Below are 16,184 nucleotides of genomic sequence, written 5' to 3' on the forward strand. Positions count from 1 at the left end.
ATTAATTTTAAAAAAAATACAGATTATGACATCAAAAAAAAAATCCCTAATCTTAAACCAACTGGATGATTACATATTATATAATAAAGTAGAATATGTCTGCATAGTTATAGAAAGGGCTAATTAGCTAACTAAGAGGAGAAAACAGAATGGTTAGAGACTTTGTTCTAACTAGCACATTATAATTACCCTTGTGAAATGTAGATTTTCTCCAGACACTTGTATTTTATGAAGATTTTTGTGGGCTTGGCTGAATTTTTAAACAAGTATTTGATTTTTCACTCTTGGTCGTACTGTGTACTCTTTAAAGTGAGTCTTTAGCAGTGATTCTCACAAGCTAAAATTGATTCATTGAGAATATATGACCAACATTAATGATACTAGCCTATAAAATGTGAAAATAAACCACAGTGGTAGAGCAGGGGCTTCGCTTGCTTGTCCTAAGTCTTTTCTGTGAATGCTTAAGAACGCTGGTTGTGTGCTTCACAGCTGCCCCTCTGTGATTTTCTAGGAGACTGTGTACGCACTAACAAAAAATGTGAACAGAAAGTAAATGATTTCCTTGTTTATACCCACTAAAGCTAATTTCCGCTAGTTATCTTGCCCACTAGTTTTCTTGCCAGTCTCCAAATACTCCAGTGTGAGCTTTTTGATCTACTCTGAGAACATTTCAAATCCTGATGGCATTGCTCTATTTTAGATAAAAGATTATAACTTTTATCCCTGCTAAAGTGGTTGGTAATCACTTGCTGTGTAGCACTCGGTATTCAGTTTAAAAGAAGATGAAGTGAATGCGTATCTCCCTGTATACAAGTAAATTAGACCCTGTTCTGGGTTGACTGCAAAATATGATTAGATCATCATAGTGTTAATTGTACCCAATGATCATGTTTAGACCTTGTACAAAATGCTTCCTGTGGTGAAAAAGTGCCTCGGCATGGGATTTTGTTTTTTTAAGTAAACTCGGTCAGGTTTTTTGTTTGGATTTTTTGGGGGGTTGGAGGGTGTGTGGTTGGTCTTTATTTTTTTTTTTCCTATTTCTTCCTGTAATGCTATGTATTTTGAAAAACACTAGTTCTGGTGGGAGCTCTTGGTGGTGTTGTGGGGAGCGTTCTGGCGGTTGAGTTTTGCCTTCGCTCCTGGAGGAAAATGCGATGTTTGGGTTGTCTTTGACTGGGAAGGCAGGGGAAGTATTTTTAACAGCTATGCCGTGAGTAATGTCACTGTGTGGCTGCTAGAGAAGGACAGAAAGGTTGAAGGGTACCTGCGTATGTACCAACTCCTTTTCTGAGGTTTTTGCAGAGCTGAATTGCTGGAGGCTTCTGTAGCATTTCAGGTAGTAACTGAATGAGTTAATCCTCTACTCTATTTAAAGTAGCTTTAAAATTACAACTTTTACACTAACAGAAACCATGTGAATTGTAATCTCTTTTGCCATGGGCTATTCCTAGCTATTTACTTATAAATATGACTTCTGATATGTAGCAAAAATGCATTGTAATTATGATAATCAAGAGGAAATGGCTCCTATCAAAAATGCCACACTTTGTTGTTTTCATTTTTTTAGACTGGTAGAGTATTATCTTTTCCAGCATTCCTTTATCCAGAATGGATAAATTTATCTGTTTGTCAGTAGTAATTTTAGTAAACACTCTCTGCTGGAGGTTGCTATGCAAAACAGATCCTGTTGTTAGCATCGGAACTGTTTTATAAACAGAAATGCAGCCAGATAGAGCTTTAAATTCAAATATTTTTTTCATCAGCAAGTAGACTCTGAGAATGGTCTGCTGTAGCTTAGAAAAATGAGAGTTAGAATAATGACCAGCAAAAATTAATGTGAAGGAGGATATTTATTGGGAGGTGGTAGAGTGGTTTAAAGTCATATTTCGCAAATGTGTGTTTGTTAGTGTGGCATAATTAAGTGATGTCCTGGTTGATCGAGGTGAAAACCCCGCTGTTCAGTAACAGTAAATGTCTTCAGAGGAAGATTAGCATGTGAGAGACAGCGCTGTAGTAAAACTGGACTGTCTAAAAGCAAGAGAAGAGGGGAAGACGCAAGGAGAGGAAGGACAAATTGTGTTAGGCTGCTTAACAAACTTACCTATTACAGGACAGTTTTGTGACTAATTGAAACTTACCGGTGGCTTGAGTGCTACCAAGGAAAGATAAATTTATTATGCAATGTAAGAAGAATGTGAACATAGCAGTTGGCTTCCTGCATGCTCAGAGGGGAGAACTAAAAATGTGTTCAATTCTTGAAGTTTTTGCAGGAGAAGGGAGATTTTTTTTTTAATTTCAAGCTCGTGTACATTTGTTGAATACATACTAGTGCTGTTCAGGTATTCTGTTATTGAAGAATTTGAGATAAGTTTCTGATGAATGAAATAAGTGGTTTTCTCCATGGAATTCCTTGAACTATATACCCATTACACTTTTGATTTTTGCAGTAGGAACCTGCTGCATACCAGGTTCTGTGTAATACCAAACAACCGTGAGCAGGAAAATCATTTAGACCCTTTTCATCTCTGAGGTTACAGAATCTTTTTGTAAATTTAAATGTAACTCATTTCTGATTTTAGGCTTGCTTAATACTGAGCTGGTGCATAGAGTGGTAATATTAAGGTTCAAAAAGATTTACTTTTCTTACCGCTCCATGGATTTCTAAGGGCCTCTCTTCCTAAGTTTTGCTGTCACTTAAGTGCTTTACTGTTTTACTTTTTACAACAAAAGCTTTCAGTAAGAAGAATAATCATATCTCAAAGGTTGCCTACCTTACCTTGCAATACGGCACAATAGGAATAGATCAGTAGACAGAGCTGAGGCTTCTGTGTCTCCTTCATGTGTTGTTCAGGTGCTATACTTTCAGTTAGGTATAGTCTGAGTTCCTGAACGTCTCTGTTACCTGTGTGTGTTAAAGATGGGGTGGGTTTTTTGTTTTTTTGTTTTCTTGGTTTTTTGTGGGTTTTGGTTTTTTTTTTTTTGGAACAGAAGTCTCCCTGGGATCCCCCAGTCTCTTTGTCATCCATTTCTTCTTCCTTGCTTGAGAGGGGCAAGGGTCTCTTGGTCCCCAGCAGCACCTGTGTAAGGCTGGCTTGATTCACCCTCTTCCCCAGGGATCTGCTCTCCCTCTTGGGAAGGCATTGTTATTCTGATACCATCTTTCCTGGCACCACATGCCCTCTTTGACCTTTCCTGTGCCTGAGCTTGTGGCTTTGTCTTCTCCTCCTGCAGCCCCCAAGAAATCATCTGTACACGTCCTGGATTGGGGGTTCTGCCCTCTCAGGCTTTGCCAAGATTGGTTTTACTCTGGCAAACGCGACACCCTGGAGCTGCAGGCAAAGATCAGGAAAAGGGAGTGTGCTTGTTTGGTGAGTGAGCAAGGGAGAACTGGCAGAACAGGTAGGCCAAAGAGCTGTCTTGCTGCCAGGAAATTGGGTTTAGAGGGAAGACAGTGCTTTAGGAGGAGAGCTTTTGGGCACAGGGGGGAAAATTGGTAAGGATTAGGACAGCTGGGCTGGAGCCAGCTGGTCAAGCTCTGGAGCCTGGAAGAGCCCTATGCTCCCTCAGGTACCACAAGACTATCTGCTTCCTCCTCCTCCTGTGTTTTCAGCTGTCAGGGGTGATGACATGTGTCTGTCTTATGCTTTTGGATGAAAGTGTGGTGGGCTGTCAGTGCTTCTTGGCCCATGTTCCCTGTCAGCCTCCCCTCCTACAAAGCACATATGAAGGGGTGTAACTGGATGGAAAAGCCAAGAGTCTGAATGGGAGAGGTGCCTGTTGTGGTGCAAAAATGGGACAGCATGAGCTGTTGGAACAGGAAAATGGTATCGGTCAGGTCAGCGCGGCCCATAACTTAAAAGACGAAAGGCAAGGCAGAGGATGAGAAGCAAAGTGGAATAATAAACCAGAAGTAGTGTGAAGGGAGGTTGTGATGACACCATGACCAGCGCTTGGAATTTTCTCCAGTTGTGGCCTGCTGCAGAGGAACGTTGTTAAAACAACTGGCATGGCCTAAGCAGATTGGCAGGTGGAACAACTGCAGATGTGTTCTTAGTATATGGGAGGACTATTAAAATTACTGGGGAAGATTTCTTCCTACATTCACTGTGTCTGTGCCTCTGTGCATGTAGACAAATGTGCTTCATGCAGATGCTGCTGGTGGAGGTAGAGACTCAAATTCCTTTGTGGTTCTGGAGAACTTCCATTGCTTTCCAGTGAAAATGCTGAGGAGCTGCTACAATGTGGGTATATCTGAATTAATTAGTGCTCGGAATACCTGACTATTAACATTTGTTTGGCTGGAAAAGCCAAACAAATTAGCTTTGGAGGAGGAAAGAGTTTGAGCTGTGCTTTAATTTGGGTTGGCACCAAAGCTAATTTCTTTTCAATGCAAACAAATCACTCAAGCGTTGAGTGTCTGTAGTACTTGTTCCATTAATCTTTTTATTAACCAAAAGTACACCAACAGGAAAGAACCAGGGGTTTTTCAGGCACAAATGGCTATAAAATAAGCCCCAGATGCACGTGAGGGAAGTGCAGACATGGCGAGGATGCAGCAGTATTGCGAAGAGCTTGGTTGTTGGGACTCATTCACTTGGTCTGGGTTAACCTGAATAATTAGTTCTGGTTGCTGTTCTGCCAGATTTACTGTCTGGTGTAACATGTGTCATGTATGATCTAATTGACACGTGTGCTATTTGGTTCTTTAATAAATAAGTTTGGGACTTTATTTTTGCCTAGGATACATGGCTTTTTCTTTTTCCTCTTTTCTGTTTTTTTTTTTTTTTTTTTTTTGGCAAGCCAGTAATAGGTATGTGTTTCCATTTATAATGTTGTCTTGCTTTGAAAATAAAGTTGTCCTAAACAGTGATGTATTGGAGGTTTACCCCAGTGGTTTTTATTCTGTTCAAGTGGAAACTGTAGAAAGACCTTTTACTTTTCCTCATGTCAAGAGTTTCGGTACGTGGTTTAAGTTTAGACTGCAGTAAATTAAAGGTGTCTGCACCTTGACAGAGGCATGAAAAACAGCGTCTCCTAGATGTATGCAAAAATTAGGGTGGCATGCTGACCATATCTGGACTGCAGAATGTATCTTGAAAAAAAATAATAAATGCATAACTTGTTTTGTTTTCAAATGCTGCTGTTGAGATAAGAACAGAAAAGTGGTGTGTCCTTGAAAGCAGCAGCTGTATCAAGTCTATTGAATTAAATAGGTTTTGCTCTTGTGTGACAATATCTTGTGTAATATATAACAGACCTTCTAAAGCTTGAGGAATACTATATCCCTGTTGACAGTTTAAATCAATCTTAGTATATTAAAAAAAATTAAAAATCATTATCTTGTCCTTGTGCGATGAAGCTTGTTACAAAATACATGGCTAGATGTAAAGAAGCTTCAATTAACTTTTCTGGATGTTAATCAGATAAGCTTTAAGATTTATGATAGAACTTGGAAGTCTTCATTGCATAAAAATGGGTCTCCTTTGGTGCTTCGAGTAGTACCTGAAGCAGTTGGTTCACATATGGCAAAAAAAAGGCAGCTCTGTATATCAGTTCAGGAGACAGCTGGTTTTGCTATAGGTCTCCCCTGCCCCCTGTGCCAACCCTGGTAACTTTGATTTTGTCAAGGACAAAAGTTGTTAGCTTACGTAGCTATGTGGAAGCTTGTTCATTCATTGTGGAGAAGGTTTTGAAGCTTAGTATTATGCAGTTTGTCCTCTCATGCGGCATCTGGGGATGGATCTTTGGCCTTCTGTGGATCTGTGTATCTATGCTGATTTAAACCAGTGGAGGGTTTTGATCTATTAGTTTAAAGTGTGTTAGAGATGCGCCTGCCAACTTGATGGTGAAGATGACTGACCAGGGTTGAAAGCCTGTTCATGAAGAAGGCTGGGATCTTAAGGGGAGAGAGAAAGAAAATAACACTATATAAACATGCTACTGAAAGCTGGTTTATAATTCATGCAGCCTATGGGGGACAGAGCTAAAGCTGTATTGGTTATTTAAATTTTGTTGTTTTCCTAACACTCAACTGTTTCGTTTTTGAACTCTGAAGTTCTTGTCAGGCAGAGTGTGGCAGAAAAGGACTCTTACATCACCTTCACCTTGGTCTAGGCTACAATGCACAAGGGAAAAGCCTCACAGGTGAGGCGGGGAACACTTCCAGAATACCAGAATACAAGGGCACTTTATCCATGCAGCCACGCTGGGAAAGAAGTCTCGGAAAGGCTGTTCTAGCATTGTGCTCCCTGAGGAATGGAGCCAGCCCTTCCACAGTTGAGGGCTAATGTTAGTTCAGGGTCTTTTTCTGACATAATTATTTATGGCTTCTGCTTACTGTTTGCAACAGGAAGGGGAAAATATTTTCTATCTGGCTGTGGAAGATATTGAAACAGACACAGAACTTCTGATTGGGTACTTGGACAGTGACATGGAAGAAGAGGAGGAGGAGGAGGAAGAAGTAACTGTTATCCAGGAAGATGAAGACAGTGGCAACAATAAAGAAGTGCAAGCAGCTGGCGAAAAAACTGCGGGTGAGCAATATGTAAAAAATAGGATAACTTGAGAGATGAAATGCAGTAACAAAGAAGGAAGAGAACATTAACCGCACAGGATTGGGAAACTGGAAGGCTCTCTGGGTTTAGACTGGGCTCTTATATGTTTTTTTACTTGTGTTTTGGTTTGGTTGAGGTTCTTTTCTTTGCCTAATAAGTCCTGTGAATTACTGAGTGAAGGAGTGAGCCTAGATTTCATTAGAAGTTGCCATTAGTTTTTGAACTAAAGGTAGAGTTCATTTCAGCTGACACATAGTCTTATGAAAGCTAAGTTTTTGCTCTAAGAGGGGTAGTTTTCCTCTTACTTAAATGGGATAGAAATAAACGTTTTCATAAAACTGTTCAGCGAATCCTAAGGTAAGGTGTCTAAGGAAAGGAGGGTGATTTGAGCTGCCTGGTGAATTCTCAGCATCTTTATCAAAGTAGAGATAAACCTGGATGACTAATGTAGGCTAACAGCTGAAGTCACACCCAACTTAATACTTTGCATCCCTTTTCAATAATGCTGTTGGTAACTTACTCAAGATAGGCAGCCTATAACCCATTCAGAGACAATGTCTTTTGTGAATTTTGTCATACCACTTTGCATAATCTGTTTCTGGCAGTGAGTTTCTCCTAATGTAACCAAAATATTCCCTGAAAACTATTCCTTATCTGTTTATTGCCTCCGATCATGCAGATCCCCTCACCTGTAAAGAGGACCACGCATGCCCAAACTGTGAATCCAGTTTTGCCAGCCAGGAGATTCTAGCTGAACATCTTCAGACTTTGCACCAAAAACCCAGTGAGGAAAAGGAATTTAAGTGCCGAAACTGTGGAAAGAAATTCCCTGTTAAACAAGCTCTACAAAGACAGTGAGTAGGAGCGGGAGTGTTTTTTCAGAGATCATTTAAATCAATTTCATTCAATCATGTCTTTCTTTTGGTTTAATAACAATTTAAAAGATTAATGTAAAGGCTAAGGGTACAAATACATAAGCATAAAAAAGCTTAATGTTAATTTCTTGTATTTGAAGACTTCAATTTGAATTGCAAAAATGTTGCTGATTTTTGTTTTAAAATTGTACACTGTAGACCAGATCAGAGCTGCTATTTGGTGGAAAACCATTGGCCTCCATCAGTGGACTATTTTGTAGTTTAGGAGATGTAATTTTTTAAATTGCAGATGTTGTTACAGAACTGAAGTAATAATTAGAAGATGGTGATCTAGGAGGATGAAAGAAAAGGAAAAACAATGCTTCACATTTGCTTAATTAAATATTTGGGTGATGGGGAAAAAAAAACCCAAGTAGAAACATGAAAGACCTGAGACTTAAGAGCACATCTTTACTGTCCTTGATATGTAAATATGCAGTTTTTTTACTAAAGTCATATACTTTACAATTATACTTTTGTACAAAAACATAACTGTTTTTGTCTTTTGTTGTTTATATATTTTTTGCTTGCAATTAAATGGATATATTACTTATTATACATTTAATTACAGATAGTACATTAGATGCCTAAGATGACTATAGATAGTACACTTAATCTAACTCTCTCGTATGGGAAAGAAACAGATTCATACTGCATAGAATACACTTAAGGCTGCTCTTTTAATAAATTGATCTCTCTTACATATGGATAATGTGAACATGTGTAGAACTGGCAGCTCTGTATGAGCTCTGTTCTTTCATGGGAATAAATAAAATTACATAGCAAAGAAATATTTGGTGGAGACAAGTATTTCCTCTTGAACTTAGACTTGTTCCTTCTACTCTACAGTGGCAGTTGGATTTGTGCTGTATGGGTAGTTAAGTAAATTTTTACATAGGGCAAAGTGTGAGATTAATCTGTGTGAGGATACAGCAGTATGATCCCGACTCTTGCTGTTTATGCATTTGATTAGTCTCACTGAATTCCAGGAGACTTCACATATGAAATAGATTACTCACCTACTTAAGGATTTGTAGAGCTGTAAATATCTTTTTAGCTACTGCAGACCTGTGTAAGGTGTAGAATATTCTCCTTAATTTTTTATTTTTTTTTTCTTCAGTGTACTTCAGTGCTCAGAGAATGTCAGCCCAGGAGACTCTTCGAGGAGTTTTCAGTGCTCTGTTTGCAATACTTCCTTCAGCTCAGAATCGAGGTTTTGTGTCTGAGTTACTGGACTGCTGTCGTATCATTGCTGGCCTCCCTTTGCATGTTAGCTCTCAAGCTTGTTAGTTTATGTGACTCCTAACAGTGCAAGAAGTCAAATGCTTTCATTCCTATTTGCTGTAAGTAATGCATGAGGTGGCCTTGGAACTCTGCAGTGCAGCATGTGTCAAGCTCAGAGTACTTGCTACGTGTCTGGTTTCTGTAGATACTGCTCTATGTGTTGCTTTGTTTTTGTTTTTTTATTGGTTATCCCGTGTAGTTATGAACAGCACAAGGAGGCATGCAGAGGGGATGCCAGATTCATATGCAAGGCAGATAGCTGCGGGAAGAGGTTCAAGAGTAAGGATGCCCTGAAAAAACATAAAGAAAATGTTCACAGTGGTAAGAGAGTTTAATGTTTCTTTGGATAAAAGCCCTCTAACATGTTCCTAGCCTTAAATTTGCAAATCGGAGTAAACATTGTCTTTGGTTTCATTTTTAATGGATTTGTTTGTATCAAAAAGAAAATTAAGAAGTAACTAATTGCAAGAGTTAACTATTCCTCCTTCCCCAAGGAGAAATTACTGCATACCAGATGAATCATCAGTCTACTGCAGAAAAATGTAATAGGAATCTGCAGAAGTTTAAACTAGGCAAATAATAGATAAAGCAAAACATTTCGGTAGTGAGGAAAAGCAACCGCTGGCACAAACTGCTACAGGAAGTGGTGAGTTCTTGATCTTTTTGGTATTTTCAGGACACAATGGGATGTCTTTCTGGAAGACATGCTTCACAAATGATTAGGCTTGATTGAGGGTATTGCACAAAACTGTATAGCCTCTGTTGTGCAGGAAGCCAGAGCAGACAATCCACTAGTCCCATTAGGCCGTAGTGTTTTTATATCTGTGCACTGTGAATCAATAGCTTTCAATCAAACTTCGCTCTGTTTTCATGAAAGGGCAAAATGCTGCTCTCAGGTCCACAATGCAGATCTCAGTTCTGGCATTCTGCTCTCTCTGCATGTCCCCTCTCAATGTCAATGGAAGATCAGTATGTGTGGAGACAGCAGAATACCAGAGTGCAAAGAAAATAGTCTTTAGTTTATGGTGACAGCACTGAGATACTTTGTAAGATTTTCATTACGCGAAATCTTTTTCTTGTGCCAAACTCTTACAGCGTACAGAAACCCTTCCACAACCATTTTTATAAAAGATTATCTCTTTTTCAGTATCTGTAAGAATTTTTTTCATACGTGAGCGTTGTTACGTTCAGGCTTAGCTTTGGTCAGTTATGCAGTGGTGTACAAATTCACACAAATCTCTTGAATGATCACTCCAGGCATGACTGAGAGCAGATGCCTGAAGGATATTTTTGCTCTACCTGTACAATGAGCAGAGCTTTTATTTTACCACTTGGGAGTCATAGAAATCGGAACCGGTGTCAGTGCAGGAAGGAAAATAATGTACTGCTGTTGAGGGACACCTCTAGAATTCCTTCCTGTCTTGTGTTACCCGAAGGCAAAGGAAAGTAGAAAGGATTGTCACGTGTTGCCAGTTATACAAAGCTATGAACAGATATTCACTATCACCTTTCTCTCCTCTGAAAAGGTCTCACTAATGTTCTTGTAAGTTGAAGTACTAAGTGTATTTCTGTATTTATCTGTATATCAGAAAATATAAATACTTATGAGTTTTATAACAGCAAAAGCATATGTGAGATTAAGTGCTTTCATAGACTACAAATTTAAGTATTGAACCAATCAGTTGACAGGGTACATTGTAGTCAGAAGAATCAACGTGATCTGAATTCTTTAGGACAGCAAGAACAGGAAAAATATAGGATGCTGAGAGTCTGAAGAACTGAGCTGGAAGCCATCTAATGAGTTAGCTTATGATCCAGACTTCCTCTGTGCTTGGCTAAGTGTGACTTCGCCTCCTCTTTTGTTCTTTTGAGTATTCAATGTTATATGAACATTTTTCACATAAGGAAATGTCTCGCACAGACATGTAATTATAAACAAAGAATTAGGTTTGTGGTGGCTTTGCCTTGTAATAAAATCGCTTTGTGGGTTATTAAAATGAATTTCAAAAGGTAAATAAGAGAGAAACCCAATTAAATGCTCTGTCACTTTTTAAAGCAACTGTGAAAAGGGAAGGAAAATACATCTGGTAGCTGACCTGTAGCTTGTTTTGTAGCTTACGTTTTAGATGAGATTTCAATTGGTGATCTGGTGCTAATACAAATTCCCTGTCTTGTTCACTTAAAGACAACTAAAGATATATTATTTTACATAGCAGAATGCGTAATGCTTTCCTAATAAAGAAAAATGCAAAATGGTGGCTTTGACTTCAGTTTGGGATCTCTTTTTGTCATTGCTGCATTAACTCTGTTCAGGAATGTTTCTGTTAAAGCTCTAGTATAAAGGTTTTGAAGATATCAATTGCATTGACTTCTGGAAGAAATCGACTGGTCCCTTATAAAGCGAGTTGTTCTTAGTCGTGAACTGTGCTCTTCATATTGGATTGGTGATGTGTGATAACATCACAAGGGGTTTTTTTCCTTTATTGTTCTGGTTTCCTTGATTTACATTCCATCAGTAACTGGTTTGTTGGACACCCACAGAGAACTCCTGATATGGGACACTTTGAAGATGGGATACAAATGTAAAAATCTTATGTCAGTCAAATGACCTGTGAAAGTCACAAACTCAGTGGAAATATTTAGGTTCTTTCTTAGTACTTCCTTTTTAAGATGTTGGTGGTATTTTGTTTCTGTTTCAGGAAATTCTAGGAAGAAGCTGATGTGTTCAGTGTGCAATAAGAAATGTTCTTCAGCAACAAATCTCCAAGAGCATCGAAAGGTCGGTAAGATGAAGGCTAACCCACAGCAGGCTCTGACTCCACTCAGATGTGAGGCTGTGGTGCTTAGGTCACTTGAAAGCTGCTGTAATGCAAACCTCTGGGTAATCTCTTTCATGGTTACAAACCCTATGTATTTTATTGTGGGCATTTATTTTTGTAATCGCAATTGGTTAAACCAAAGATCTTCCTAAAGTTTTAATGCATCTTTACCAAATACGAAAATGTTTGTGCTTGTATCGTTTATCCAGTGTTAAGTCAAAGTTGCCTGCTGTTTTTCAGCATTCTTTAAACGCTAAAGCTGAATGTAAAAGTATGTTATGTAATGATTTGATACATACAGACCATGAAAATAGCTTCAGGAGTCTTCAGTTGTTGTACAAAATACAGTCAATCTTTCTTATTACTCTGTGACATACCAGTAAGGGTGTTTATTTGTAATTTAGTTAGGCAGTAGTTAAAAAAAAATTCTTCCTCAAAACCAAAATTTTAATGTCTCTTTGTTTATGCGTGTAGTCTTTTATAACTGGAACAGGAGGGGTTAACAGTTCAAAAAGCATCTATTGGAAATAAGGGGGTTCATACAGGAATACAGATGGACTATGAACGTGAGATTCTGTATCCATTATACCCAAAGGAAGTCCCAGCAAGATTAATTTGATAAATCAGTAAAACCCAAGAGATTCTGTTTTTACAAAAAGCTACATTGTACTGTTTATCAGATTAACTGTAAGTCTTTAATAATGCCCTGGTTATAACCTGAATCCATTGAGGATATAGAGGATATCAATTAAAATATGTTGTTGCAAAGAAAGTGGTGGGGCCCCTCCTTTTAACTGTGTTTTTTCTCCTTGCACGTATTAATATGCCCGTCATCTCTTGTCTAAGAGGGCTGTATTTAGTTACTCCTCTGACCAAATTGTGGTATGCCTTGCCACATGTAATTACAATTTTTACACGACAGTGCGCCTTATGGTGGCTGAAAAATCCCAAATGTCATGGTTAGTGTGTCCATTTTATTAAAATGTTCGTTAAGTTTCAGTAGTTGTATTTCTGTGCAGACACTGACACACACTAACAAGCTTTTTAATTAGCATAGATGGTAGATTAGTTGAGCACTTACTCATTGTAAAAATCACCATGAAGATTTTGTACATAAAACTTTATTTCCTCTTCTTGATTGGCTTAAAAGTGCCTCTTTTAAGACATCCAGAAAAATACTCCAGATTCACAGCCTACAAGAAATAGTGAAGGAGATGGCGTGTAGGGATCATGCCTTCTGTTTCTTTGAATTGCTTTGCTTTTGTGGGAAGCAGGGCAGGATCCATCACCAATAATCCCCAAAATATTTGGGCAGGCAATAAAAACAGTAAGAAAATAACAGGTGAAATGGGAAGGAAGGAGAGATTTTTTTCCACCTGTTTCCGGTCAATGTAAGCAATTAAAAATAACGAATAGGAAGGTAAAGTATAGGAGATAATAGAAAATAAGCCCAAACAACAGAAAGAAATCTGACAAATGCAGAGAAAGAAGGTAAAGAGGGTGGCTATAGGGGTGATTGAGAGATCTGTTTACTGTCTGAGGACATGGTCATTCAGATCTGTAGCTTTTGTGTCCTCTTCGATTTAAACCCATTTTTAGCTTTGCATTGTGTGGATTGTTTGTGCCTTAAATATCTAAAGATAAGCCCTTTCTTAGCCGTGCACAACTTAACTTCGCTGTCATTGTCTTATACCCCTTAGTCTCACCCTCTTATTTTCCAGGCTATTGCTTGTATTGTGCTAATTTTTGGTGTCACTGGGGTTTTTTGTTTATTTTTTAGTTTATCTCAGTATGCTCAAGGAAATAGAGGGCTGGAAGAGACTTCAGGAGACTTTCTATCCCGTTCTATTTTACAGAGGGGAGTAAGCATGTACCTAAATCGTCCTAGATACTCACTGTCTCATCTCCTGAAAAGTTCCATTAAAAAAAAAATCTACCACCTCCATAGATGTCTCTTTGTATTCTGACTTCCAGCTTTAGTGCCATCAACTTTTTTGAATGTGTTCATTAGTCCAGCATTTGTTTTTTCTGATGTCCTGCTTAAGTCGTCTTTTCTGCAAAGGGAATTAATTGCTCTTTGTCTCATCTGACAGAAAGCCAGGAAAAACTCACCAGTCTTCTTTATAGCAGCTGGCATATTGCACAGTCGTTACGAAGTCCGTTTGCAATTCCTAGGCTGTACAAACACAGTTATCGCAACCTTTCTTCATGCATCTGTTTTTACAAACTAGCCTTTAATTTCGTAAGCTTTTTCTTCCGGTGGATTCTCTCTTTTTCACCTATTTGCTGCTTGAAGTCAGCTGCCCAAATAAGAAGAGCCATGATGCTTACTTGAGCCCCTGGAAGTGCCAAGTATAGTGGAACCAATGTCCTGAGTTTATTAATACAGAGAATACATCTAATAATATATCTCGGAATGACAGGGCTTTCTAACAGCAGCATCATTCTCATTATTCACACTTTGTTTGGAATTCATTAATGTTTTCTGTAGTGGTGCTATGTAAACTTTGGTCATCACGTAACATTTCTGCATTTGATTTCTCCTTCCTAAATATATATATAAAAATAGATATAAATGTTCCTAAATATTGTGTGTTTTTCTACATTCTACACTCATTGAGAGTAGAATGTAGAATTCTGATTTTGTCTTCCTTAATGATTACAGTCCTACCCAGAATAGTCTCATCTACATTATTTATATTTGATCCTGACCCACTGATATTACTACTCTTTGTGGTGATCAGTATCTTTTTGTTTTCCATTCTGTCTATATCCACCTGTCGTATTTTGTCCTATCTTCTCCAATTGTCAAGTGACATCCTTCTATCTGATCTTTATAGTAGTTCATGATTTGGGCTGCTAAGTGGTATGGGAGTATAAAAAAAAAATAAATAAATTCCCAGCAAACGCAACTCAGAATGCTGTACAGGAGCTTGCAGAAAACTGGGTAATAGAATGAAAAGGTTTGTTGTAAAATCTCTTTTCTGCAGGTTTGTGATGCCTACTGCCAAAGCAAATGAAACACCATCTGAATTATATTCTAAGTTCGGAAGTTTAAGTAAAATGCAAAATTCAGTCATTGAACAGTGATCATAGTGAGCAAGCGAAGGAGGGGAGCGTTGTCTTCATTGGTGCAGATTCTTGCTGAAGGGCTCCTTTTGTACATTTCAATAGAGGTGTCTTGTGTTTTGGATTTAAACTGCTCACAGGAACTTAAACTTAAGTGAGCATATACATGGGAATAGCACAGGCTGCTGGCCTCTCCACCGAGGCTCTACTGTTCTGTAAGTGGAAAGGGAAGAAGAATTCAAACAAATCCCAGCGTTGCTAGTTTCTTTTCCCAGGCTGATGCAGTCAGAATGGATGGTGCTACACTATCAGTACCTGTAGGTGGATTTGGGGGGGATGTGTCTCTTTCTGGTTGTGCTGTGGTGGAATGAGTTTCTGACTCTTGTTGTAGGCGGGTGTTTTTAATGGTCAAGTAGATAAATTGCTGTTAAGAAAGAAGATTAAGGACACCTTTGAGCCTAAAGCAGTAAAGCTTGACTTTGGAAAAGGTTATAAACGAATGCCTGTATGAAATGTAGGTTTGTGCTGTGCTGGTGAGACTAGTTTGTGCTGTTGCCTTTGTGGATTTGTTTAGCAGATTTCTTACGTGAATCTGTAAGATTCCATTAAGAGGCGTGCTGTAGCACAGGCTGCTGGAGAGAGAATGACAGAACCGAGAAGGAATCCTATTCATTGTTTAAGAGATTTGAGGGTGTTTTATTGTTTATGAAAAATCCTTGATTCCTTCTTAACTTTCTTTGTTGTAGAGCTGGACTTCCTGCAAAGTGATGGTGAGGAGTCACTCTTAAACACCCTCTGTGATTTTTTTCCCCCCCTCTCCCCCCACCTTCTTTCACCTGCCAGTTCCAAGTGTCTCTGCCCTTTTTGTTCAACGCTGGGACATGTTTTGTTCTACTGTGCAATCTCTTTTTCGCGATTGCTATGAAAGCCATGGAAAGGTAGAAGAAACCAAGTTTTGAACATCACCTTAAAATTTTCAATAATAACTTAATCATTTCAATTGGATGCAATATTCTGATATCCTTGGTCTCTTACAGCACTGCCTTCCGACAGGCAGTGTCTCATCCAGTACTGGGAGGGGTGGATTGAAATTCAGATTTAGCTTTTGGAAAAGCTGGTCGTGGTATCTTCAAAGTGTTAGCTCAGTTTCACCCCCAAAACTCTTCTGAATGACCTTTTGCTTTTCGGTAGACTTAATGAAAATTTTAAGATTGTCAGTCCTGTAAGTGAAGTATATTTACCTGAGCATATGTTAATCTTGTTAAAATGCTTGCTGTTTTGTATAGCACTTTGAAGAGCTACACCTTCAGCTAACATCTAATGCCTACAAAATAATTTTAAGTGTGTCCTGACTTTAATGTTACAGAGGCTTATGTTGATAGCTATTACAGCCCCCAATGAGACTAATTTTGCTACATGAAAAAAATCATTGCAGGAGCCCTTGTTTGTGGTGTTACAGCCTGTGTACTCATCGAGCGTGTTGCTCAACAAGTTTTCTTAAAATGAAAGTGTTTGAATATCATTATTCCTAAAAAATATTTTCT

At 38.5% G+C, this 16,184-nt stretch overlaps 1 protein-coding gene across 4 annotated transcripts in view; it reads left to right on the forward strand.

Moving 5' to 3' along the window:
• PRDM5 (PR/SET domain 5) overlaps window positions 1-16,184 on the forward strand; it is an 85,880-nt gene that overhangs the window by 19,980 nt on the left and 49,716 nt on the right. For all 4 annotated transcript variants that reach the window (XM_074588998.1, XM_074588997.1, XM_074588994.1 and 1 more), the window contains exons 4-8: window positions 6,350-6,533; window positions 7,234-7,408; window positions 8,589-8,681; window positions 8,952-9,073; window positions 11,452-11,531. In XM_074588998.1, coding sequence (XP_074445099.1) covers window positions 6,350-6,533; window positions 7,234-7,408; window positions 8,589-8,681; window positions 8,952-9,073; window positions 11,452-11,531 — 654 coding nt within the window. The remainder of the gene's footprint in view (window positions 1-6,349; window positions 6,534-7,233; window positions 7,409-8,588; window positions 8,682-8,951; window positions 9,074-11,451; window positions 11,532-16,184) is intronic.

Source organism: Larus michahellis, chromosome 5 (genome assembly GCF_964199755.1).
Source record: "Larus michahellis chromosome 5, bLarMic1.1, whole genome shotgun sequence".
NCBI lineage: Eukaryota > Metazoa > Chordata > Aves > Charadriiformes > Laridae > Larus > Larus michahellis.